This window comes from Saimiri boliviensis, chromosome 11, assembly GCF_048565385.1.
Source record: "Saimiri boliviensis isolate mSaiBol1 chromosome 11, mSaiBol1.pri, whole genome shotgun sequence".
Classification (NCBI taxonomy): Eukaryota; Metazoa; Chordata; class Mammalia; order Primates; family Cebidae; genus Saimiri; species Saimiri boliviensis.
In genome coordinates, this window is record NC_133459.1 from 111,218,491 (window position 1) to 111,246,315 (window position 27,825).

General features: G+C 39.4%; 1 protein-coding gene across 5 annotated transcripts in view; it reads left to right on the forward strand.

Annotated features, from left to right (window-relative positions):
- PLPPR5 (phospholipid phosphatase related 5) overlaps window positions 1–27,825 on the forward strand; it is a 114,531-nt gene that overhangs the window by 52,064 nt on the left and 34,642 nt on the right. For all 5 annotated transcript variants that reach the window (XM_074381380.1, XM_074381379.1, XM_003933322.4 and 2 more), the window contains exon 3: window positions 616–866. In XM_074381380.1, the coding sequence (XP_074237481.1) occupies window positions 616–866 (251 nt within the window). The remainder of the gene's footprint in view (window positions 1–615; window positions 867–27,825) is intronic.

Sequence of the window (27,825 nt, forward strand, 5' to 3'; positions counted from 1 at the left end):
CTGAGTCAGAAATCAAAGCCATCCCTTATGGTGGCATTTGCTTTGCAAATATCGACAGTTAAACCATTATCTAGGGTACAAGGCAGTCTGGTAAGTGAAGAAAAGGTTAAAACTTATTCTTAAAGAGTCATAAAAAGGTTAAAAGCAGGAACCGGTTGCCGGCAGGGGGTCACTTGGTCTAGCAGCAAGGCATAGTTTTAGGCCCAAACGATATTGTGGTTGATATTAGAAACCGATCATTCATCTTTAAGTTCCTATTTTTCCGGATAACTCGACTGCCTCCAGTAGGAAACTGTGTTTGGGATCAAACTCACCGTATAGTGAGACTCACGCCTTTTGGGGGTCTCACACGGGAATGTTCCCCACATCCTATAAACCTGCCATGCACAAAACCCAGTAGTAGACAGCTCAATATGTTAAGTAATTTACCACTTCCACCACTCCCAGAAAGCCAGGGAAAGAAATGGAGAAGAATGAAATGAAAGGAACTATGTATATGTATGGAATATTTTATGGTTTCTAAAATATTTTCATTTCGGTGTATTATAAACTGAGATTCACACACACACACACACACACACACACAAAGTTAAAATTATTTGTTTTCTTCCCCAGGAATTTATACATTTGGACTGTTTGCTACAGATATCTTTGTAAATGCTGGACAGGTCGTCACAGGAAATCTGGCCCCACATTTCCTTGCCCTGTGTAAGCCCAATTATACAGCACTTGGATGTCAGCAGTACACACAGTTCATCAGTGGGGAAGAGGCCTGTACCGGCAACCCAGATCTCATCATGAGAGCAAGAAAAACCTTTCCATCCAAAGAAGCAGCTCTCAGTGTCTATGCAGCTATGTATCTGACTGTAAGTAATGATTATAAATTTGTTGTCTTAGTCTGTATTACTGTTAATTTTTCCAATCTAGAAATTCTTTTTCCCTGCCATAATGAAAGTCACTTAAAGCACATTCATATCTTTCTGTAAGCCATTTAATCTATTTTTAATAATAGCTATTTGTACTCTGAACAAAATTAAGTCAGTTGACTCTCATGAGATTGTGTGGGTAGTTGGTTGTATTGAAAAATATAGCCACTAACATTTCTATTTGAGAATATGTTTGTCTTTAGATTAAACAGGACTTGGTGGAAACAAATTTGTTCTGTAGCATTCCCCATGAACTTGTAATAGCACAATTAAGAGAACTGCTTAGGCCTCTTAGCTGCCTACCCAAGCTCTCATAGTCCCTGCTGGGGGTGAAAGGGGCACTCATTTTTCTAGAAAGCACTATTGTTACTGGCAACCATATCATCATCATATCTCAATTAGTGTTTAACGTTTTCTCATAGAACTAACCAAAGTGTCCTTAGAAATGTATGTATTTTTCCTTTAGTTTTGAGTATTGTTCATTATCTTAGTGGTGAGAGCCAGGCCCCAATGCAGCTATCCTGGGACCTTTAGATGGAAGTGGTGAGTACATTACCCATATACAGAAGGACAAAGAATGACAGCCTTGACAGGCAGCTCTTGTCCCCAGCAACGGTACCATCAGCCTCTCCCTCTTCACGAGAATGTGCTTGCAGCTCAGGAGGTGGACTCCAAAAGTGTTCCCTGTAGGCTTTTCCACAAACTCCAGTAAGATCAGATAATTTTTTTTTAGACAGAGTCTCTCTCTATGGCCCAGGTCAGAGTGCAGTGGCACTATCTCGGCTCACTGTAACCTCCGCCTTACAGGTTCAAGCAATTTTCCTGCCTTAGCCTCTCGAGAAGCTGAGACTACAGATGTGTGTCACCAAACCCAGCTAATATTGGTATTTTTAGTAGAGATGGGGTTTCACCATGTTGAAACCAGGCTGGTCTCAAACTCCGACCTCAAGTGATCTGCCCACCTCAACCTCTCAATGTGTTGGCATTACAGGCATGAGTTGCTGCACCTGGACAGGACAGAGAATTTAAATATCTTCTGGGGTTCTCCTTCCCAGCGGTGCCCAGTCTACTTTCCTCCAATTTCAGCTCATTAACAAGAGATTATAAAGTCGCCAGGACCAGTTTGAGGCCAAATTTGATTATTTCTAATGACTTGGAAAAACTTGGAATTATCCTTTTACCCTTAGGGAGCTATTTTATAATGGAAATGTTTTCAATACAGTCATGTTATTTCTAAAAGCAGAGAGAATATATGGAATACCCTGTGACATCTCTACTTGAGATTGCAAATAAAGATTACTAAATAGGACAATTTAGGAAGGGAAATAACAGATTACACATAACATTTACAATGGCAGGATAATTTTAAGAGTATGCATTTTAATCTTTTTTTTTTTTAGATGAGGTTTTTTTTTGCTCTTGTTTCACAGACTGGAGTGCAATGGCATGATTTCGGCTCACTGCAACCTCCACCCCCCAGGTTTAAGCGATTCTTCTGCCTCAGCCTCCCAAGTAACGGGGATTACAGGAATGCACCACTATGCCTGGCTAATTTATATTTTCTGTAGACTCAGTGTTTTATCATGTTGGTCAGGCTGGTCTCAAACTCCTGACTTCAGGTGATCCACCTGCCTTGGCCTCCCAAAGTGCTGGGTTTGCAGGTGTGAGCCGCCACCCCTGGCCGCATTTGAACATTTCTAAAGTTTGTAAGCCAAGTTAATTCTATCCCTCAGTGCCTGAACATTTTTAAAATTCCGTCCAGAAACTTTTTATGGAGTCAAGGATTCTTTCCTTAATCCTATCCTATCGATTTTCTCTTCCACTGCTTCCTAACTTTATTCTAAAGTTTGTCTGTTACAACTTTCTTCTTGCCATCTCACTGTGCTCCCGAACTCTGTTCTTTGAATTTCCCCTGTTTTGTTTAGTCAATCTTCACATTCTAAGGTAACTCTGGGCCTGATATGAAGTATGCTAACCCATGCATATTCTTTCCTATTAAAGAAATTGCTTGACTACATGTTTCAGCTTTACTAGACTATGAAGCACCCAGCCTTAAAGTGGGGATTGAAACTTGAGTGAAGCAGAAGTCACAAAATACTTTTCACTCATTGCCATCACATCTAAATTTGATGTTTATATTTGTATCTGGGTATAAATTGCAAATATATCTGTATATACATACATGACCAAGCCAATGACAGGAGACAAATTCCAGAATACTCTCTGACCCCAAATACTGTTATACAAATATTTTAATACTAATGGAAATTAGATTCAGACAAGGTGTGGTGGCTCATGCCTGTAATACTGGCACTCTGGGAGACCAAAAGGCAGAAAGATCATTTTGGAGTTTGAGACCAGCCTAGGCAACCTAGGAGACCCTGTCTCTGCAGAAAAAAAGAGAGGGGGTGGAAAAAATCCTCAGCCAGTGTGGCACTGCATGCCTGTAGTTCTAGCTACATGAGAGGCCAAGGCAGGAGAATCTCTTGAGTGCAGGAGTTTGAGGTGACAGTGACCTGTGATCACTCAACTACACTTTAACCTGGGTAACAGAGCAGGATCCTGTCTCTTAAAAATTAAATAAATAAAAATTTAAAACACAGCGCATGTTAGATTTTGCTGTGTAATCAATGTTTGCCAGTGGTGGTTCTATAATAATATACTTGACCCTTTTAATTTGGCAAAATAGTGTTTCAAAGGCATTGCTACAGGAGAAAGTATTATTGTTTATGCACTAGAAAAATCTTAACATATTGTCTTGCTCCAGTCTACTGGCCACTGGCATGCATTTGTTTTAGAAACTTCTGAGTTATAAATCATATGTTATGTCATAAAAACTGGAAAATATTAATGATAATAATTATTATAGCAAACATTTGTTGAAACTTTACTATGTTCCAGGCACCAATTGCTTTACATTTACTAACTTATTTAATACTTTACTAATTCTCTTGTATTTTTAAAGTTATTTATCATAATTATTGATTTAGTATTTGATTCTTTGTGATAATCTATTGAATCCTCATTTTCTTAAAGTATGTGATATTATTTTACCCATTTTATATAAATAAGCAGACTCAAAAAGTGAAGTGTCTTTCTTGGATCCACAGAACCACTAATTTTTCTGGTGGCAGTTTTTCCGAATGTTCCAGAGAAGGAAATATTATATTATTTTAGCCCTAGTGTGTGCATCTGCAGCTGAATTCTTTCCTGCAGAATCTCAGCATCCAGTAAAGTGTAAAGCCAGAGGTGCAGATGGTAGATTCATTTAGAGCAAAATCCCTTAACAGACACTCCAACGCTGGGAAATCTTTTACCATTACGCATTGGTTCAGACTACAAGTTAGGATTCCTCCTTGTAATTACATTGATGGGTACCTCTGTCTTTTTAACAATAGAATCTGTGCCCTGCTGTTTCTCTCTCTCTTTCTCCACCCCTCTGTGTGTGTGTGTGAGTGTGGGTGGCTGCTATGGCAACTCTGAATATAACTCCTGCTGCAAATGTAAGCCTTATAGGCAGGCTTTGCTGTTATATTTGAGCTTACATACAAATATATTTCTTCCCACTTTCACTAGAGACACCTTGGGACAACTTTATAATAGAAATTCTGGGGTGTTCAAACTAATGCAATCTCATGAAATCCTTGCCAGGAAATAGTATAAAATAGCCATATATTCAGTATCCTCTGTGGCTGTATTTAGTTAAAGGCATTATTTATTTAATTTGGTGTTGGTGTTATAAACATACATAAATGCATAAAAAAAGTCAATGAGCTCTGTTACGGAGTATGTAAATAAGAACTGAGAAGGATGTTTTTGATGCATCTTTATGTGGATTAGGAAATAAAATTAAAGAACTTGAACTCTCCCTTAGCATCTGACTTTAATTAAGGCTTTGGGGATAAGTTGATCATGGAGCTTTATTTTGCTTTACTGAGAACTTTTAGGAATTAAAAAAGCCCTATTTCTATTTTTGGAAGTACTGAAGAAAATTGTGAGGGTTATTTAACCCTCAGTCATCAAATTTCTAATTCAGTGTTCAGTGACATTAAGATATTTATATTTAAAAAAAAAGATATTTATATTTGTCTTTGTGGTATTACTTTTCACATAAGTGGGTAAAGGTTTTTCAATTGAAAGCAAATGAACTTCAAGGTTGAGAATGAAAAATTATGTTTGATGAATTTCCAGTTAATCTCACAAATTGTTTAAACAGACAGACATGAAATGACCTCCTTGGGTCACTTCTAACTCTGACCTTAGGATTTTTGAAAATGTCAAGGAAAAAAGGGTCCCTTACATTTATTGGCCTCTGTTTCTATTAAGTGTTGCTGCATCCTAAACCACCCTGGACCTTGAAACAGCAACAAGCTGTTACTCTCAGGATACACAGGGTTGAATTGCAGTTTTCCTGCTAGTCAAGCCTTGCTTCTCTAATGGGACACATTCAGCTCATCAGAGATCTGGGGTTTGGGCTCAGCAGAGACAGTGCAAATAGCTGGGCCTCTCTCCTTCTCAAGAGGGCTTTCTCTCAAGGGTCATCTTCCCTTATGACATCTCAGAGCCACCTTCCAATCAAGTAATGACCCGAGCTGCAGGGTATCTTGAGACTTAGGTTCTTAAGCTTGTTACACATATCTGCCACGTATTTTATTGTCCAGAGAAATCACAAAGCCAGCCCAGATTGTTGGTGTTAGAGAAATAGATTTTACCTAGAGATGGGAGGCACACCAAAGTCAGACTGTAGTGAGAAGTATGTATACTGGGATGGGAAGAATTTGTGGCATTAAACAATTTACCCTAGTCTTTTCCCAGAATACTGGTGGAAACTCTAAAATATCGTTCCATGTTTCCCGCTTCTCATTGGTGGCCAGTCGCTGGCATTACCCAACTCTCTCTTCCCACACAGCCACCTTTTATAATAAGCTCACAAAGTCTCATGCACAACGGCCACTGCTTACAGGTTGCTGAGACAAGGGTTAAATAAACACAGTCCACTGGCGTCTGTTTTCCCCATTCTGCTTTTGAGACTTATTATCTAATTCTGTATAGGAGGGTGACCCAGCCCTCACTTGGAGGTATAAGGATTCAGGGAGTGCATGTCAGGTGATTTCATGAGACCGGTCAGGGATTGTGTTTGGAAGAGAAACAATAGGGTGAGCAAAATGAAAAGCTCCAGGCTGCCATCATATACTTCTTTTCACTGGCAAATGAGATCTAGCTGCCATCAAAAGTGATTCCCTAAATCTCCCTGCTTAGGAAGAATATACTGCTGAAATGTATAGGGTCCCTGTGCTCTAAATTTCAAACGAGCAAATTTGATGAAGTGTCTACTGTGTAATACATCAAAAATATTTACTGAGCATGCACTCATAATGTGACTGCTATACTATTACTGTGACTGCTGGTGCCATGACCACTATTTATTAGTCAATTGATGTTTCGCCTATTAGCCTTCAGCTAAGTGTTATTGATGTAGGTGGAGGACAGTACAAAAGACATTGCAAAGCACCCACTGGGTTCCAATATTTTCACTACCATGGGCCTCTTGCATTGTTAATCCTGTCTCCCTTTCCCTACACTCTTCCATGAACTGCATGTTTAAAAATCATGAAACACTTTTTAAATCTTTAATATATGATCCCATTCCATCTTAGGCCCAGATATTAAATAATTGTTCATAATCATAAAATATAATAATGCTGTTTTGCAGTTATACACACGCAATTATTAAAATGGCTTGGATGATAATAATTAAGTAAATGACTAAACACCCAGGACACTCTGCATCCTTACCTTAATTTTACTTGGCTTCTGTAAAAGACACTTATATTTGGTTATTTTGTGATTGATATGTGGCTTTATAATGGTATCTGGTTCCTCAGTCACATCACAGAAACTCCCGTGTCTTCAACAACCACTAACAACATGAGATCACCAGTGTTGCCAAATGATTTAGCGTATTCCCAGCCAACTCAAAGAACGTTGACGTTTTAGTTAATGCATGTGGGCTTATTATGGGTAAATATAGTATTTGATTAGACTCTTTGAAATATTGAAAAATGTGTCATAAAATTATATTTATGTGTCTGGGGTCTCTTAGATGTTAGCAAACATAGGCTTGGGGATTGCTGATAGTATCTCGAACATTCGAATTTAAAAAAGAGGACTTTCTATTCTAGAACAATATAAGATAAGGCTGTATTATGGCTTCCCAGACCCCTAGGTACTTGTGCCTTCATAGGCCCCGTCCACTAGAAACAAAACTAAAAATGATATTTTACAACTGTATTTCTATAAAAATAATATATGAATATTATACATTAAATATTTTCTTTCACCTAAAAATTCACGTATACCTTCTGCTTCTAAACCAAGTTACGGTATTTTCACGGGTCCTTCAAAGTGTCATGGGCCCTCGGTACTGTGCTTACTGTACTGCTGGATTAGTCTGTCCTGAGGAGGGTATACAATATAAAATCCTCGATGGAATATGATTGTTAGAGTATCTGTCAATGACAAGTCGCAGAGTGTTCAGGAGAGACGAGGTCCTGCTAGCAAGCATCACAGGAAGTGCTTCAGAGGAGAGTGGTACTTGGAGTGAGTCTTCAAGATGGACATGATTTGGATAGGGGAAGAAGAGTCGTCCCAGGGAAGGGCAATAAATAGCAGGAGCAAAAGCAAAGAACGAGAAACACTGAAACAGTCAGAAACAAGTAAAGGGGATCCTCAGCACAGAGGCGTAGATGAGCACTGTGCAACTTAAGGATCAGCAAGAGTGACTAAATCAGGAAGACTCTGTAAACCGACCTGAGGCTTGAATTAATAAGCAATGTGGAGCTGAGAAATGACATTACAGAAGCACTGCTTCAGAATGGTTGTGTTTGATTCAATTCCATAAATATATATCGAATATGTAGAATGCATCAGGTCTCTACATACTGATATAAACTCCTTCTGGAGTTTAAAAATGGTCTGGTAGAGAGTAATGAGAGAATTAAAATGGAAAGAAACTAAAAGCAAAGGAAAGCTTTTAAGAAGATCATCACAGAATCTCGGGCATAAAATCAAAATCCTGAGACAGAATCTCGGGATTTGGATTTGGATTTGGATTTGGATTTAGCTGGTTTCCTTAAGATTGGGAGCCCTCATACTGATGCGACCAGGACCAGATGAAATGAAATGAAATTCATAGTTTCTGAGGGATGGGATAAGCTAGGACCCTGTGAGCTGCCAAGCCTGAGCCATGGCAGGGTGAGCACGGATCGGAGCTGCTAGGGAATCTCTAAGCACTCTCTCCTGAAGCACAGGAATAGGCACATCAGATCTAGACCTCGAGTCAGTACTGCAGTGTACACCTCAGTGTTTCTAAACCAGCACGAGCCAACACTGTGGCTAAATGTGGCCGAGTTCATGGGCCAGGTTTTCTGCTGTTTTGTTGCAAACCCACGTCCCAGTTACTATTTATTGAAAAGTGGCTATGGGCCTAGCATCATAGTAGTTACTTTACCTTACCTCTTTATATGGCTAATTCTTTAGAGTGGCTGAAATGAAAATATGGGCTGTCTTTATTTTACAGGTAACAAAACTGAGACTATGAGAAGCTAGTTAACATGTCCAGGGTTATTCAGCTAGTGTGTGTTACAGCCAGGAATGTGACTCAGGCCATTGTGACTCCGAAGTCATTATTTGGTCTTTGACATCACATTGTCTCCTGGGATGTACACCCATTGAAGAGAAGGCAGCCAAACTTTGAGTTATCCTCAGAGTCCAGTGCCTCACACATAGCAAGTGAAGGAAACTTGTTAGTTGATTTTAATTAAATGTTGCATAATATGAATTAGGAAGGTAGTCGAAAATGTGTGTGCTCCAGAAATTCCTGTCTCGTGTCCTGTTTTCCAGGTGACCAGGTAGCTCAAGCACTATAAGTCATGTAAACAATCTTGATTATTGGGTTTTAATGGTACTTTTTTAAGTGGTTGCGTATTTTATTCTTATAATTTTTATATGTTCTGCTCCGCACATCATTTAAGGTGTTAAATAACTTTCCTTTTTAAAGTGACAACTTTAGGCATTTTTAACTTCTTTACCATATGCAGCTATTAACTGCATAGCAAGAAAACTAACCCTGGCAGTGCTTATAGCTGGGTAGAACTCCATGGTAGGGAATATCACCTTGACAAGGTGGAACAGAGCAACAACTTATAATGAGCAGCTCTGAATATATGGTCGTTTGATGCTCTGGGACCAATATTCCATTTCTGCCAGGCCGGGTAACATGCTCAATTCTGTTTCTCAAAAGACACATGATTACCTGCTGCAGGTGACATGCCTTATTCCTGGATCCCTGGGGCATACACTGTGATTCCCCCACTGGAGCCTGCCATCAGCTTCAGACTATGTGTTTTCCCAGCACTGACGCATCAAGCCCTATGACATCTGCGGGATCACATGGTCCAAGTGCCAGGGCTTGCTCTCCTCACAGCCTGTACCTGCTGCAGAGCCCTTTCTTGCTTCAGGTCCTAAAGGTATTTAAAGTTGGCAGCTTTTTATGTCACCCAATATCTTACTCCATTCAGACTGCTATAACAAAATGTCATAAACTCCATATAACATATAAACGAAAGAAATTCATGTCTCACAGTTTTGGAGACTAGAAAGTCCAAAATCAAGGTTCTGGTAATTTAGTGTCTGGTGAGGGTCTGCTTTCTGGTTCATACATGGTGTCTACTCACTGTGCCCTCACAGGATGGAAGGTAACAGCTAGCTCTCTGGACTCTGCAATCAAAACCTAAGCAGCCCACCTCCTAATACCATCACTTTGTGAGTTAGGATCTCAACATATAAATTTGTGAGGGGGATACAAACATACAGATAATAGCACTTAGCATATGAGGCAGAGCAATACTTACTAGTATGGGATGTATTTTTACCAAAACCCAAAATGATCTACAAGGTACTGTGCTTCCTTCTTTGTGGTAGGGATATGAGATGCAGCAAGTGTCTTTTACTTTGGAGGGAATGTCTGGCATGCCTCTGACCACTGGATCCCTTAAATCTTTTCCGATGTCATTAGGCTGCTGAATACTGTAGGATTTATCTCCCCAAATCTGGAATGTATGTGTCTTACCAAGGCCTACAGTATGCAGCCACCTCTTGTTTATCTTGTCTTGTCAGCATGATGTCTTGTATATAAACGATCAATGACACCTAAACTGTGTGACATCCAAACTTTCTCTATCTCTTTAGTCTAAGTTATGGCAGAGAGTGGCAGGGTTAATAGAGAACTGACACCAACTGTGATGTAAGGAATTGCCTGTTTCAGGTGAATGTGAACTGTTTCTCATCTTCTTTCTTGAATGAAATTAAAAAGAAGCCATTAAACAAATCAGTGGCCAATATTAGTTGGTTGAAGTTTCAATGGTCTACGCTTGTTCTTCAGGATCTGTACAGTCTAGTGAATTACATGGAAATAGAAGAATCAGCACTCCTGGATTATTGAGATCTTAAGAGGTGACATTCAATCTTCACCATCCTCCCCCCAATAATGCAGTAGTTTTTTATTTATTATCTTGGAGTTTCAGAAGCTTCCAATTGAATCCCCCCCCCCCTCCCCAGTAAGTAGTTACTCCACCTGTCAAGTACTGTGCATCCCCATTTGTATACTAAGGGACTGAGAAAATGACCCCTGGATATGCTCACAGACTTAGTAGATCCACTATCAGCCAGACTTTGGCCTGGACTCAGTTATCATCTAGGCTCATATGTCCCTACTCGGTCAGCAGGGAAAGATGACACTAATTCAGGTCTCCAGGTATCATTGTTTGCACAGACCCTGTGTCCAGTCATCCTCAAAATATCTGGATATTCTTTTTTTCTACAGTGTATGGAAACCTGAATAAACGGCTGTGGGTCTTCTTGAAGAAGGACTGGGAAAATCATTACAATGTATACCTCCTGTAGTGTTTCAGGGTCCTTCCTTCTGGGGACCTGATGCCTCTTTAGGCAAGGAAGTCATTCAGTTTTGGTAACTGTGCAGGGAGTTGAAGATTTTCACTGGGGCACCCACCTTCAGGTCACACATTCCCAATTTTGGGGGATGATATATATTAGATAGTCTCATGGCTCTTTGTCTATTTTGCCCCTAAGGGATGCTATGTTCTATAAATCATCTCTAAAACTTTCTGTGTATCAAGTCCCTTTGGCTGTCAGTCTGGCTTTGTGAATTGTTACAATTGGGACCTACTGGCCTTTGGTAATTAAGCCCAGCACCTGGGCTCTCTTTCTTCAGGGACCCTGTAATCCCCACTGATATTAAGGCACCCAGCTTTGTGACACCCTCGCCTACCATCTGCCCTGACCTGCAGAGAAGAGGCAGCACTGAGCTTCTGAGTGATGCTAGTGTCCCTCTCACAGGTACGCTCTGATGCCTCAGTGAACGGCATGTCCACTCCTCATGGCTAATAATTATCTGGTGGGCTTTCAGTTCTCATATGATGTGTACATTCCAGTAATGCCCACTCCCTGGAGCCTTTTAATTCCTTCCTCTACTTATTTGCCAAGACAATTCAGGAATTTTACCCTCATTCAGATAAGGCTACCACTTTTTTCTATTCTTGTCAGAGCCAGCGTTCTCTACAATAAATAACAGAAAATGAGTCAAGTTGATTAAAACAAAATGAGGTGAAAGTAGAGGCTTGAAAATGATGCTCAGGGAAGGAGCAGGAATCAATAGAACCGAAGCAGCCAGAACCACAGCCAAGACCAGACACCAGGAAGGGTGTGCTGAGGATAACACGGTTCTGACTGCAGGACCCTGGTGCTGTGGGCACCAGGCACCACCGCTTCTCCATGCCTCCACCTGCATTGCCACCGCTGTGGCTGCTAGTGGCAGGGGTGTATCACTTCACCTGCTTCTTTGCATCATTTATAGAGCATCTGGTTGACTGAGTGTGGATCATGTGCCAGTGGCCACACTCAGATTTTGGTTTAGCTTTGCTGGTGGGATACAATATATGCTTCCCCTACAGGAGACAATACATGTGGAGAATTTCCCAATCACAAGAAGCGGGTGAGATGCTAAGTAGTGGGAATTTCTTTTTACCTTTGCAACCTAGACTAAGGATGATCTCCTTTTAAAGCTTTGTCTCATCTTTTTATTTAAAATTAACCTGCTCATCTTCACTGGTACACCGAGCTTATTTGACACAAAAGCAAATCACTTTTAGCGTCCCTTTGTCAATGTGGAAAAATTATTTTCAGTAATAGTTATGTGATAATAATCATTGTTTTATTGATTTATTGATTTATTTAGTTTTAAGCATAGGTAAAGCATATTTTAAAAATATGCTATATTTGTACTGTTAAATTTAAACATTTAAATAGATATTTAATTTTTTAACTTTGTTTAAGTTCAGGGGTAATGTGCAGTTTTGCTATCTAGGTAAACATGTGTCATAGGGGTTTGCTGTCCAGATTATTTCATCACCCAGGTAATAAGCCTAGGACCTATTACTTATTTTTCTTGACCCTCTCCCTCCTCCCACCCTCCTCTCTCAAATAGGCCCCAGTGTGTGTTGTTCCTCTCTATGTGTTCTCATCACTGAGCTCCCACTTGTAAGTGAGAACATGCGGTATTTGGTTTTAGTTTTCTGTTTTTACGTGAGTTTGCTAAGGATAGTGACCGCCAGCTCCATCCATGCTCCTTCAGAGGACATGATCTCATTCATTATTACACCTGCTTAGTATTCTAAGGTATATATGTGCCACATATTCTTTATTCAGTCTATCATTGATGGGAATTTAGACTCCAAGCACCGGTGTTCCAGTGAACCAGACACAACTGCTGCTTCTTTTATAAGCCCATAGTTGATTCCATGTCTGTGCTATTGTGAGTAGTGGTGCAGTGAACATACACGTGCGTAAGTCTTTGTTATAGAATGATTTATATTACTTTGGATATAGAACTAGTAATTTACATTTATGTAAATATATAAATGTATTTTAATTGTAAAGCTATAAATATTCAGTATGCTGGTAAGTATGCACTAAAATTTGCACTTATCCAGCAAAAATATTATACTTTTTCTTTGAGACAATCTTGCCCTGTTTCTCACACTGCTTATGCTTAATTATTTGTATATTCCCCACTGCAGCCCTGAACTCCTGGGCTCAACCAGTCTTCCCACTTCGGCTTCCCAAGTAGCTGGGATAAAAGGTATGAAGCACCACACCCAGCAAAAATACCGTACTTTGCATTCACACTACTTTATTAAGTTTTAGTTATGAATACAAACTCCAGGTGGTCACATAGAGTGGAAGAATTGAAATACCTCAAATTATCTTTCTTCATTTTTACAATTACCATGCTATCATGCCTTTTTCCCCTTTTTCTTTTCTTTCTTTCTTTCTTTTTTTTTTCAAATCTACTGTTTAAATGCAGCACCACAGGAGTTGGAGACACTAAATGCACCAAAAGCTATAAATGGTTCCCAAGTTCTACAAACTTACTCTTCAGATGAATATAAGTAGCTGAGTCCACGTGTTTGCCACGGGGCAAATGTATATAGCTAGGCATTCTTTGAATTAATTTCCATGTGTAAAGCAGTATTTATTAGAGATTATATAGCGAAGGTGTGCTTATTTGAAGCTTACATACCTATTATTAATACATATGTTTACTATTGTGTTCTGTTTACTATTGCTCCATAACAAGCCAACCCAAACTTAGCATAAAACAACTATTTTACTATGCTCACAGACTCTGTAGGTCAGACACTTGAAAAAGGCAAAATGTAGCTATCTTTTCCCTTTTCCATGATTTTTCCAGCCTTAACTGGGAAGATTCAAAGTCTAACTTCAAAGGTGACTTAATAGCTAGGACATGCAATCATCTGAAGGATCGCTCATTCACCTTACTGCACCTGGGCTAGGAGAAGGTGAAGACAATGGCCTACCCATAGTCTTTTCACACGCCTTGGCTTTTACACAGTGTGGCAGCTCCAGGGAGTGCAGCTTCCTATAAGGCTCCAAGCACCAGTGTTTCAGTGAACCAGGCAAAAATGCATCTTATGAGCTCATAGTGTCACGTCGACTGCATTTTCTTGATAACAAGCGAATTACCAAAGCTGCTCAGATTCAGAGGGAGAGGAATTTGACCCCTACCTCTTGATAGGGAAAATTCAAGGATGCAAGGGGTTAGAGACTGTTACAGCCATCTTTGGAGAATACAGTCTGCCACAACCAATAAAAGATTTAGAGGGCAGGAGTGTGTTATCACTGACACTGTTTAGAATTGCTAGAGCATGGCAACAATTAAGAACAGATAGACATTTAGTAGGTTTTATTGTGGTGTCCCCTGATTGCCTGCACCTGGGCAGACTGCTACTATGCTCCACCCTTAGTTTGTTCTGATCTCTGAAGGCCTTGGTAATGTGGCACTTAAAAAAGTTAGCAATTACCCTTGTCCAGTTACCATGTATGTATTCCTACCTCATGTAGACTACAAATTCTCCGAGGCTACAGACTTTCTCTGTAGCCATCACAGTGCCAGCCGGAGTGCAAATATAATCCAGACTTAGAAGAGTATGTTGGTCGAGTCAAAGAACAACAGCCATATATTCAGTCCTCATTATTTGGAAGAAAGACTTTCTAATAGATGCCTTGCCCTTGTCTTCTAATAAATCTCTTGTCTCAGTGTATTCTGATGCAGAAAAAATACTCAAGACTTAGAGGCTGTGCCTACACAAAGCACTGGATCGATTGTTCCGAATAATAGGTCTAATTCCTTAAATAAACTAACCATTTGCATTTTATCTGGCAATTCTGTTAAATCCAAGAGAGATAGTGTGATCCACCTTGACGTTTGTATAAGACCCCACATATCCTCCCTCTAAGCCTCTTCACCACTCCAGCCTCAACTGGGAAAGCTTTTAAGTGATCCCATAGTTGGATATACTGACTGAAGGGGATCCATGACTATCTTGAGGATCAGGAAGTTTTGCTGCATACCCGTAAACAATCCTAAGTTCCCCTGACATGGAGGCAACTGGACTGGATTTAAAGATGCTGGCTGGAGGGCATCTTGTCCCTAGCTGAGTCTGTGGCTGCTCATGGCCATGTCCTCGGCATCTTGTACAGCATGGGATCCTTCAGCAGCCCACTTCAGAGTGTTCCTCACACACTCTAAAAAGTCCTAAAACTTAAGACCTTTTGACTCTTATTTTGTTTCACGAAAGAGAACACTGCATTGGTGTGAATAACAAGCAATTTCCTTCTCTTTGTGCCAGTACTGTGCTAAGTGCTTTACACAGATTATCTCATTTAACCCCTATAGTCAAACTTCATAGGTACTGTTATAATTCGCAAATTAAAGCTGAGAAAACCGAGGCTCAGAGAAATTTAATAACTTGCCCAGAGTCACACAGCTGGTATATGCTGGCCGCAGAGTCTGAGTCTGGAACGTCTCCCACGTGTACTCTCTGAACTATTTCATTCCATCGCCTCCCGCTGGCAGCCAGTAAGCTCAGGGTCACGTTGGGGTGGTTGCCCCTGCAGAATCCCGGGTCCTTTACCCTGGGCACTTCATTCTGGGTGGCTAACGTCTCCGTAGTTTTTTGGAAGAGAGTGGTCCTCTTCTACTCACTTGGCCATGACATAATGCAGTGTTCTGACACTGCTGGCTTTTTAGTAAAGCGTGAGAGCAAGTAATCAAAGTGCACCTGCCAGATAAGGAGTACTGAAGGCACCACTGCGTGTAAAGCAAGCATTTTTCTTATACTTAACTATTCCTAATGGCCCCTGTGTTCTCATATTCCTTGCTATTAAGTTTAACTTACAGTGACACCCACTAATTCAATGGAGCTATTTTTAACAGAGAATCACAGGGACGTCATACTTGCTCTTGTAATTGGTTTTCCTGATCCTATAAAGTTTTCTTATTGGGCACTTTCTATTTCATGAAGCTCTGTGGTATTGATAGCATAAATTGGGGATTATTGCAAATATAATTAAAATAAAGAAAATTAAATAGTAAAGGTGAACACTCATATTACCTAGTATGATAAAACTGCTCTTCACTCCCACTTGTACAAACTCAGTGCAGACCCTTGTTAAGGCTTGCCTGGATTGCTCATAAAAATTTTTCTAATAACCTCTACTCTCGCTGGCTGAAATTCATTCATTCTTTATATAATTGCCTGCGAAACTTCCTAAAATGGAGATTATGACGTGCGGGCCTGGATTCATGGATATGTGACCTGGTTCAGGTCCTGCCTGCAGCATATACCAGCTCACACAGGGCCCATGCTCAGGAGGACTCCACGCTTGGTTTAATGTTCTGCTGTCACTATCTTGTAAGGTGTAATGATTTTTGAACAACAGATCTGTCATTCATTTTTATTTTGCACTGGACCCTACAAATTATATACCCAATTCTATAACATAGAATCATGAATCCACCCCCATCTCCATAACGGCTCCAAAAGCCGTTCTGTGAATTACCTAAGAATTCATGAATGTGGTTTAGAAGCATCTGGATTTTCTGTAAACATCTTTCCACTTTAAACTTTTTTTAAATTCTGTGAACCATCAGGTGCTTTACAGACGGAAGGATATCAAAGACCTAATGTTTACACAAATACCTCAAAAATGATCCAGTGATAATGAACCAAATGTGACATTAATTTTGGTTTGTAGTGTGCTTGCTTAACTGTTTGATCAGACACCTCATTCTGTTGATTTGTACTGACCTGTTGGTCACACACAATTCCCAGGATTTTTCTTCTGTGGTGACCTTTATGTTTTCCTTTACATTAACAGATCTAGATTGTTATTATTATTGATTAGTCATTTTCACTATCATCAGTTATCTTACTGTCCAACAAGAGATTTCTAAAAGAGCCCAAAATATATGAATCTTGATTTCACTATATTTTTATGTCAATTTATAACTTCTAGACTACATATTAGAGACGAAATATAGGTCATAAAACCAAACAATTTTAAGTTTGTTAAATTACAAAACATTAAAATAAAAATTGATTCACTTATTAGCCAATTTAACAAATGATTATTGAGCACACAGCAGTTCTGAGAATTTAAAGGCAAAGACACTCAGCCCCTGCTTCGAGGGTGCTTAACACTCAGATGCAGCCGGGAGTAGGAGGCCAAAGACAAGTCAACACTACCAATTACATGTTTAATAAGTGCTGTCATGCACGGGCACAGGGTGATGGGGCAGCCAGAAGGCTTTTCAGAGACAGAAGTGATAGCTAAGGAAGAGACAGTCAGGCAAGGATGGTGGCTGGTTGAGGCCTGCATTCATTCTTTAGGGCTGCAAGTTACCGAACGATTGGTGGCTTATGACAATATGAATTTATTCTCTCATGGTTCTGGAGGCCAGCAATCTGAAAGCAAGGGTTTAGCAGGACTCTGCTCCTTCTGAAGGCTCTGGAGGAGGACACTTCATTGCGTCTTCCAGCTTCTGGTGGCTGCGAGTGTCCTTGGCTTGCGGCAGCACCACTCCAATCTCCGCCTCCACAAGGTCACACTGACATGGCCTTTTACTGTGCGTTCCACCCTCTTTCTGCCTTTGTCTTCTCTTCTTCTTTCAAGGATACTTCCTATTGGCTTTAGGGCTCCCACCAAATCTAAAATGAGCTCATCTTAAGAGCCTTAACTAATGACACCTGCAAAGATGATTTTTCTAACTAAGGGAATATTCACAGGTTTCCAGGATTAAGTCTTGGATGTAACTTTTTGGGGGGCCACTATTCTACCCACTACAAGGAGTCAGGGAGATAACAGAGTAATTTGAAGCTAATTATAAGTAGTTTAACATGGCTAGAGCATAGTTTCTGGGAAGGGAGGGATAGGATGAGGCTGAAGAGCAATGGAAGGCCACATCAGGAAGACCTTTTTCCTAATGCTTGGAAGCTGGAACATTTTTCTGAGTGCAGTAGGAACTTTACGCAACTGCTCGCCCTTCGGTGAGCTTTCTGTGCTCTCGCTTGTTCCTTTAGGAAGGTGAACTAACGTTGCTTTCCTAGTCTGACTAGAAAATTTGTTAGTATTTGCCTAGTACATTTTAAAATTTGTTTTATGATTTGTCAAGCTTTTAAACTTGATATATTTCATATTAGAACTTTACATCTTATTCTTGAAATATGAGTGATATGGTGGCCCTGGACTTACGGTCACTAACGCAATAACTGGTTGGAGCTGAGCATTACTCTCCCTTTAGAAGGCACATGTTCTCATCTGTTGGCCTCAGTTCTCACTCATTGTCTCTTCAACACAAGGCTGGGGCCATTGACTTTATATCACTCTGCCTTTGCTGTTGGCACACTTTTCTTTACTGGCACACTTGGTTCATTTATATTATCCGACTTTCCCTTAAGTGAATTTGTAGTACTCCCATTACAAATAGTGTTTCTTCTTTTTAACAGCCTAGAATTCCCTTCCCCTCACTCTTCTTCTCCTGTCCTCTCATTTTTAAATTTCTCATAAAAAGGGCCCTTAGAGGAAGTTTTGCCTAACACTCCGCTCACGTCTGGGTTGGTTGTTGTTTCCATTTTGATTGAGAGAAAGAGTCTTCTTACACTTGAAACTTAAAAGAAACTGTTGATCAATCTGGACGTCTATTTCCTGTGAATTTTTATGTGATTTGTGCTCTTCAACAGACACTTCAGTTATTCTTATTAATTAGTCTTTTACATATCTCTCTTTTCTCTTGGACTAACAGCTCCTTGAGGTCAGGAGTGACAGGCTTCCCTATCTCTATATGCCTAGCCCAACCTCATTGTCTAGGGCGCAGGAAAGGCACCATAGATAGTAATTGAAACTGGATGAATGAGTGTGGGAATGAATGAATGTATTCTATACACTTTCTCTTTCTCATGAAGCCTCAAGCTGTTTTGAATGTATTCTAGAAACTTTTTCTTTCTCATGAAGTCTCCAGCTGTTTTTAAACTGCTAATTAATAACTTTTTCTGTATTCTATATTTTCAATAGTATTCTAGGAAATCGCTTCTTATCTGCCGTGAAACACACAGTCTGCATCCACTCTTCCTTTCCGTGTTTTCCCTAGGGATGACAAGCTTGCATCCACTGTCTCCTACCTAGCAGCAAGCACATTCCTGCTCTGCTCCCTCAGCTACGTCCTGTTGCCACCCAAACTCCAGGTCCCAGAAAAGCAAAAAAGCTGGGAGCACAGCTCTGTGAAATAATTTCTCCTGTGTCTCTCATTCCCATGGACATTTATCCCAGAAGTATCCCGAAACTTCTCTGCCTTCTGTTTCTAACTTCCATGTCTCCTGATGCTGCCAGTGAGAGCCTCGTGTCCCTGTGTTCCATCTTCCTCCACTGGTGCCTGTGTTGCACCACCTGCCAGAAACGCCCCTCAAGCACCTAGGACATTACCCCTTCTCTTCTTCGATTAGTAACAAATTCTTTCACATGCTTTCAAGGTCAAGCTAGTTTCCCACCATAGTTCTCCAGCTTTAGCCAGATACATCCGCCCACTTTGCCCAAATCTTCCCTGATTCCATGCCTCATGGTACCTTTCCTCACATCACTACATGCATCAGAGGCAACCCCAACCCTGGCAGCCCCTTTACCAGGAAGGGCCTTCCCAAATCAACCAATATTCTCCTGCTATTCAAATGGTCAGAATGTCTTCAGTACCTTCTCAGCTTTCAGAGCCGGATGGAAATGCCTGCCTGCCACCGTAATTGGAGCTGCCAAGTAGTTACAGCACCAGCTTTGGTTATGCAAAGCTCAGCTCTTCATCTCTGCACTTAATTCTTTAGTGTCATGATCTCATCTGGTCCTCAGAACAGCTCAGTTTCGTAATTCTTTATTCTTAATTCTGAAATCTTTTTTTTTTTTTAAAGCCCTCTCTAAGCAAAGCTAGACAATCCTTTTGTTTGTACCTGGATGAAAAAGTTTATCTGACCTGAATTTACTGAGTTCTTTACTTATTCTGCTTACTGTGAGTACCCATCTGTTTTGAGGTAGAAATGTGAATGTGTTTTATTGTAGAGTGCAGCATCTGACCACACCGGAGGTATCAATGGGCAGTACATAGATTATATTACCCCAAATCTGGAAAAGTTCTGAATGCTGAAATACTTCTGTACTCCAGGGCTCAGGTAAAGGAGTGTGGAGCTGCAGTAAAGCAGACCATGCTGCTTTCCACAGTTGACCAATGAGAAGACTAAGGCTCAGTGAGGATAAGTCATCACCCACCTAACATCATAGCCCTCGTCTACTGAAGGATGAAGACTGGAACTCAGATCCTCTGATGCTATCTGGGGCATTATCTATGCATTATAATCAATTCTTGTGCATGCTTTAGGGGGCTAGAGGGGAAGTAGAGATTCTTTTACCACAGCCTGTTAAGTACTTAGTATTTTTAGAAAAATCAGCAGCTTCCTGGAAAATATACAGCTTCTTAGAGGTCATTTCCAAAATATAATTACTACTACACACTTAAAAAAAATAGCTAAAGTAATGCATAAGGCCAAAAGGTCACATCGATTATTTGTTGTCAGAGTTGCTGTACATTTTGTATATATTTTTGTTCTAATTAAATATAAGCAGTGTGATACACAAGCCCAGCGCTCCAAAGCAGTACGTTCATTTATTCATCCATTGAGTGACCCTGTGCCAGGGCTGAGTATTGAGTAAGGGGCAAAACAAACATAACCCCTGTCTCCATGGAGGCCTAGTTGGTGTTTCAACTCAGTTGTTCGAAACTGCGATCTGATGGAAATCATGTCATACAGAAAATTTGGTTATCTAACTCAGCCTTCAAAAGCCAATTTAAAATACATTAGTGTACTTAAAATATATTAATAGTGCTATAGGTCTACCATGAGGTGCAGTGTTTCCATGAGAAAAAGAATGGAACACCTTGATTCTTGTTGTATGTCTGGGTAGCATTGTACTTGTAAGTGGAGCTATAGATTTCCTCCCTAGAAATTTCTATTGGCCACTAGGCCTGAGACTTGCTTTATTTCTCCCTCACTGCACTTTCACCTTCCACCCATGACCTCACTCAGTTCAAACGCATGGGTGCACATAAGCACGGATCCAAGCAACCCACAGTTCTAGCCAGTTTAACATCCTAAATATTCCAGTCTCTTCATAATTGCAGCCATGACTCTAGCTCAGGATGTGATGACCCAGCACTGGGAAATGCTTCTCCCAAAGTGGTATTTTAAAATTCAAATGTACTCCCGTCACGTTCTCATGTCTCTTTTATGGCCTCCCATTTTCTTTGATTAAGAATTCCAACTCTTTCACTTGGCTCACAAAGCTTTTTTAACCTGGCCCCTGTTAACCTCTGGCCTAATTCCTATTCCCGTCTGCACTCAGCCCCGCCCCGACCCACACAGCCTTCAGACTGACACGCTGAGTCATTTTCAGCTCCTCCTTCAAGCGTGCTCTTGAAGGTAAGTAGTCTTACCTCCAACTGAAGACTACTTCAGCCCCGCCTTCCTCTCCAAGGCTGACAGAGAGAGGATCCTTGACTTCTGTGCTGTGTGTATCAATAGCATCTTTGTTTGGGCATGGGCTCTGTAACTGAACTGCTTGAGTTTGAATCCCAGCTTCATCATCGATTAGCCTTAAGTCCATGGATAAGTTACTTAACCTTTCTGTGTCTTAGTTACCTCTGTTCTTGAGTACTAATGTCGTGGAATTGTTTGCATTACCTGACTGACTGCACGTAAAGCACTGAGCACATTCTTGACATATAGTAAGCATTCATGAAATTTTAACTTTTATTATGATTAGCTGTTATTGAGACTGAGCCAAGCACCATACCAGGCACTGAGGTTACAAAGAGAAAAGGATATTTCTATCCCATATAAGCTAGCATGGGAGAAAAAGATGAATATTTTTATGTAAAAATGATAACTCTTTTCATAATTATGAACAGAATACTGGGTAGCAAAGTGAGAAAGAGTCATCCTGCTCCTCCAACAGCTGGGACAAGGATGTGATTTTAGGTGCAAGCAGGCACTAAGCAGAGAGATGTGTTTTCACATCTTTGATAACTTAACATGCCTTAAACGCAGAGCTTTTGGTATGAACGGTAGAATCTGGTAGGTATGGGAAAAGAGAGGTTACAGAGGTTCATCCTCATCACCTTCCTCCTTGAAAGGGACTAAAATGAGAGTTGGAAGCTGGGTGGGGACTCAATGGATGTAAGAAGCTTTTGGGTGGATGAAAACTGAAGGAGTTGGAGAGGGAAATCGCAAGCCTTGAGAGGGGGAAAGAAGAGCACTTCCTGAGGACGTACCCAGGAAAACTTCTCCCCCTCCTCTTTACTTACTCGCCGATGAGGGTTAGGAATGAGGTCAGAAATACGCTATAAACACACGCTTAAATTTGAAGACATCCTTTGAAATGTCACACTGTCATTAATATTGATGATATTTACTGAAATTAGTGTAAAGTATTTTGTTGCTGATTACAAACCTGTGTGTGCTGCAATGTTATATTTATCTTTCTAAGGTGTGATGAGCCTTTTTCTGTTATATAATTTGAGACTGTTTTAACAGTATCTCACAATATAGAATCCAATTGTCACTTAATGTATAAATTTTTCTGGTTCTATATGATATAAATATATATGTTATAAAGTATGCACCATACAATGATCAGACATATAATCACATTATCACTAAGTATAGTTTATTTCCTTATCTGAAGAAATCCTGAGAAATATTTTGAGTCCTAAAGATTTAAGTACAAATTCAAACAGTTTTGAAGATTATTCAGATACTGGAAATATGCTTTTATTGTTATACTACTAATTTCTTGTCCCTGACAGTAAACTTAGCTTTTTTTATTTATGTATTTTAAGTTTTGCAGGTTCAACTTCATTTTTGTTTAAGGTATACCAAATCGAACCTTTCAATTCACTCAACAGTCTTGTGCATATTTTTATAGTATTTACAATTTCCAGATTCGTCTTTTATATATTGATTTTAGTTCCTTACTTGCTAGTCAGGGAATTTTAAATCTTGGAGATGATGGGATTGAATTATAGCAATCAAAGATATTTTGCTTGCAGGTAATTCTTCAGATGTTACACAATTTTTTTTTTTTTTTTTTTTTTTTGCTTGTATCAAACCCAAAAGTAAGATCACAAGCTATTTTTATGTAAATATCATCTCACTTTCTATTCGGTGTATGGAAAACAAATGTTAAGTGGTGAACATGTGTGGGTCTTGATTTCATAGATGATAATGTCAAGCAAAAATATTTTTGTTTTCTAGCTGATGGATGAAGTGCCACATTTGCAGTATATTTATTGCATCCGGGGGGAATCATACTGGAGGATAAATAGTCTTCATGTAAAATCAGCCATGGCTGCACTTTTGGGATTAGGTAAATGTGTCAGTGATGAAGAAGCTGTTATTCATAACCAAACCATCAATCGGCCTTTGTGCTGAGGGCAGCAGAGTTACTGAGCATATTCAGATCTTAACTTCATGTACCAGCTGGTCCTGAACACTGAGGTTGTTGTTACTTACATCACATTTGTGACTCCTTAGTGTTTTTCATTCAAGAACATCAACTACAGGATAAATTCTGTGTTCATGATGATGAAATCTTTTGTTACAATACCCATTAAGGATATTGTAAGGAAAATGGATGTTTACTCCTGATTTTCAAATACAATAAGGAGTTTTATCTCTATGGGCATAAGTTAGAATACATCATTTCTCCTAACATAGGTATAGTTTTAATCCAAATGTATTTTTAATCCTTTTAGTTTATTCTAATCACAAAGCAAACAAAAGTTCTCATCGTGCCATGGGATGTTAATAAAACTTACACTTCTTATGTGATTATCACTCTAAATCCTACAGGTTATTATAGTTCTTTACTTTTTTTTCTTTTTTTTTTTTTTTTTGTCACCAGGCTGGAGTGCAGTGGCATGATCTCGGGTCACTGCAATCTCTGCCTCCCTGGGGGATTCTCCTGCCTCAGCCTCTTGAGTAGCTGGGATTATAGGTACGAGCCACCACATCCAGCTAATTTTTGTATTTTTAATAGAGACAGGGTTTCACCATGTTGTCTGGGAAAGTCTCAATGTCCTGACCTTGTGATCTGCCCTCCTCAGACTCCCAAAGTGCTGGGATTACAGGTATGAGCCACCGCACCTGGCCTATTGTAATTATTTTCATTTTACAAGTGATATAACTAAGACTCAGAGAAGTTCAGTAATTTGTGTAAGATCACAGAACTAATTGGTAGTAGAATGAACTTTTAACCCAGACTATTAAATTCCTAAAGCTGAACTTTTTTCCCTGGCTTATACTGACTAAATATGGAATCTCCCAAGTAGCTACAGGTATCAGTAAAATACAAAACAATTGGTTAACTTTGATGAAGTGAAATTTTTAAAAAGTAGCCATTATGGCAATTAGAATCTGAAAGAGATAGGCTAAATGTGATAGTTTAACTTAGAACACTCTAAATAAGTCCATGACAGTATGATTTTATTGCACTTTGTGCTGTTTGAAATGCTAATATATTAACAACGTCTATTGAAGCTCAGGCAGCCTGGAAAATGACTTTAGGATCAGTGCCTAACTCAAAGCAATATCATAAATAACAATAATAAAGTAGCAATAACTGCTGAAATGGTTATAGTCTTTTTTGGAATATTCGCTGATCATTTTACATATGTATGACGTTCTTGTCTAGGTCAGCGTTGTCCAATAGCAATAGAAAGTGAACCATATACATATGATTTTAAAATTTCTAATAGTCACATTTTTAAAGTAAAAAAAGGTGACATTGATATTTAATATTTTGTTTAACCCATCATATCCAAACTATTACCACTTCAATATGTATCAATTTAAGTTAGGAATAAGATAGTTTGCATTTTTCTTTTTCAGACTTTTCTAGATCTAGTGTATGTCTGACACCTGCAGTACATTTCAGTTCAGACACTAACTTTTCATTTGAAATCCTTATTGCGTATTTAGATATAAAATGTACAGTTTAAAAAGTAGATGTGACGCCCAATTTGTTTCAAACATATATTAATATTTTCTAATAATTAATTGAACACCAGTTTTGAAATCCTTTTAATTAAAACCAGATAGAATTAAACATTTAGGACTACAGTTGTCCTCATCACATTTCAACTGCTAATGGCTACAGTAGCTACTGGCTACCATACAGATTCAGTGCCTCAGAGAAAGACCTCAAGATAAGAAGGAAAAGAAGTGTTTAGATTCAGTAGTTAAATGAGGCTAGCTTTGTCAAGAGAAAGCAGGAATTTCTAGATCTCAAAGCTTTAATATCAAAAGCAGAATTTGAATATCAGTATTTTATGAGTATAATATAATAATTACAATTATGTATTATCATATTTTTATTATCTGAGTATTTTATAGAGAAAACACAAATTATAAAGGGTGGTACCACCAACCTAGGGTTGGGAGTACTTCCTGTCCTAGGAAGTGGAGGATTGGAGGAGAGAGAAGATGAATGAATGAATCTGCTGAATGGCAGATTTGCCCACGTAGGTGAAAACCCTTACATTAGAAATCCAAAGAAGGAAGTCAGTGGATAAAAGAAACTCCAGAGAGGTTGTGGAGTTAACAGAAAGTAGAAGAAGAGCTTGTACTTCATTTCTGGCTTGAAACTGGGAGAATAATTTCTCTTAATATACCCATGCAGCAGGTAAGTCAGACCCCATAGAAGATAGTGGGAGCCCAAGGACCCTGCAGCAGAGCTTGGGCGGGCAGGCAGCCCACCTGGGGCTAGAAGGAAGATGTGCTGAAGACGAAAGGATCTTTATTTCCTGTGAGCTTAGATGGACCGAGTCAGTACAGAGGCAGAAGCACATTAGCAGTGGTTGTCAGTGGGGCGCAAATGAAGTAGTGGGATACACACCTGGGAGTGGAGGGCAGTGAAGGCTGCCGGGTTGCCTCCCCACCTTAATCTGGAGGTCTTGCAGACCTCCACCTAGACCCCAGTGTTGTTTTTCCAGAAGAGGGAATGGTGAGAAACTGAGAACAACATTTAAGCATTTATTCGGAATTCCTCCCATCCCATTTCTATTCAGTGGAAAATGGATGCTTATGATGAAGTTTCGATCAGTTATGGAAACTAGAGTTACTGCATGTTTTACACAATCTAGATTGCAGCACTGTATAGAAAATGTATGAGTTCAATATCCCACTGCTTACTGTACTGCCAGTGCCACCCCTGACCCCCACCACAGTCCTGAAAGGTCTGAATTAAGTGAACACAGGTCTTTCTGGTAAAGTCCATGGTCTTTCTACTATTGCATCACAATTTTGTTACACCCCCGATCAGAAACCTTTATATTGCCCTTTGGAAAATTTATCAATGAGACAAGACTATCAAGCCTGGGTACATAAATAAGACTTTCAGGTTACTAGATGGTTGGCTTGATAAATGAATGCCCATTTTTTTAAATAAAAATTTTATACAAAAAATGTAAGTAGCAGTTTGTAAACAGATCTCAGGTGAAGTGCCATGAGGCTCTCTCCTAGATGCTGTCTTGTTAGTGGTGATCTGTCTGGAGCTAACTAGAAGCTAGAAGGAGAACTAATATAATGTGATAAATGCCAGCATAAAAGTTCAAAATGGTGTTTACAGGATAAAATATTGTTTTGAAAACAATAAGAAATTTGATTTTTTGAACAATTTAGAAGTCTGGGGTAAGGGGAACTTGGGAAGGCATCAGTTCCTGTGAAGAAGTCATGGAAGATTCAGTGGACCAGAAACACAGTTTGACCAATAATGCTATGGAGTTGTTAAAACACACACACACACACACACACACACACAACTAATCAAACCTAATGCTCTGTTAGATTGTAACAATCAAAATCATCAAAATGTAGAAATCAGTTTAAAGGTAATCCGATCCTAACCTGACTATGATAAACGGATCAATGAATAAGTAAGACTATAGGGTGCAATCTAGAATTCTCAACTGCACTCTGGGCTGGTCAGATGGCACTCTAGGCAGCAGTTTTCTTAATCTGGGGCTGTGCTCTTTGAGAGAAGGACTAACAGGTGTCAAAAGCACTACAGTGTCCAGGGTGCTGAGGGAGCTGACCATGCTGAGGGGAATTGAGGCTGTTTCATCTGTAGAAAAGAAGAGGCAAATAATAAAAGAATACATGTAATCAACTGCAACTAAACAATTAAGGGATGTCTTTAGAGCTAAATAGCATAAGAAAAAAGTGAAAGAAGCATGAAAACAAGAGATGGAAAAACGTTCTCCAAAATCTAGGCCACAATGAGTAGCCTAGACTTGGTTTCTATGTCCTCCTCTAGTGAAGGAAACAATGAAAATAAATTACAACGATACATTGTGGCAAGTGCTCTCAGATGAGGAACAACGTGCTTTGAGAACACAGAGGATGATTACCTATGTTGTATAGGATACCTTTCCCCCGCGCTTCCCTTTTGCCTGGAACTCTCATGCTCATTCTTCAGGATCTAACTACAGATGTCTTCTGTTTGAAGAAACCTAACACAGCCTCTGGTGCATAGTAGGTACTTAATAAATGTTTGTGTTTTTATTTTCATTTATTTTTATAATAGTATTGTTTTATTATTAATAATAATTCCATGTTTCTCAATTTACACAAAAATGGATGTATAACAATTGAGTCCATGCCTATTACAGAGTAATAGGACATTACTATTATATTTTAGTAAAAGCAGACAAGTAAGCAAAACCTTTTTATACGTGTGTTAATTATTCTATATATTTATATAAGCAAAGAGAAAAAGTATAAAAGAATATACACCAGGCTCTAAACAGGGAGCAAATGATCAACTTTGGCTTTCTGCATCTTAGTGCTAATGGATATTTGTGGGA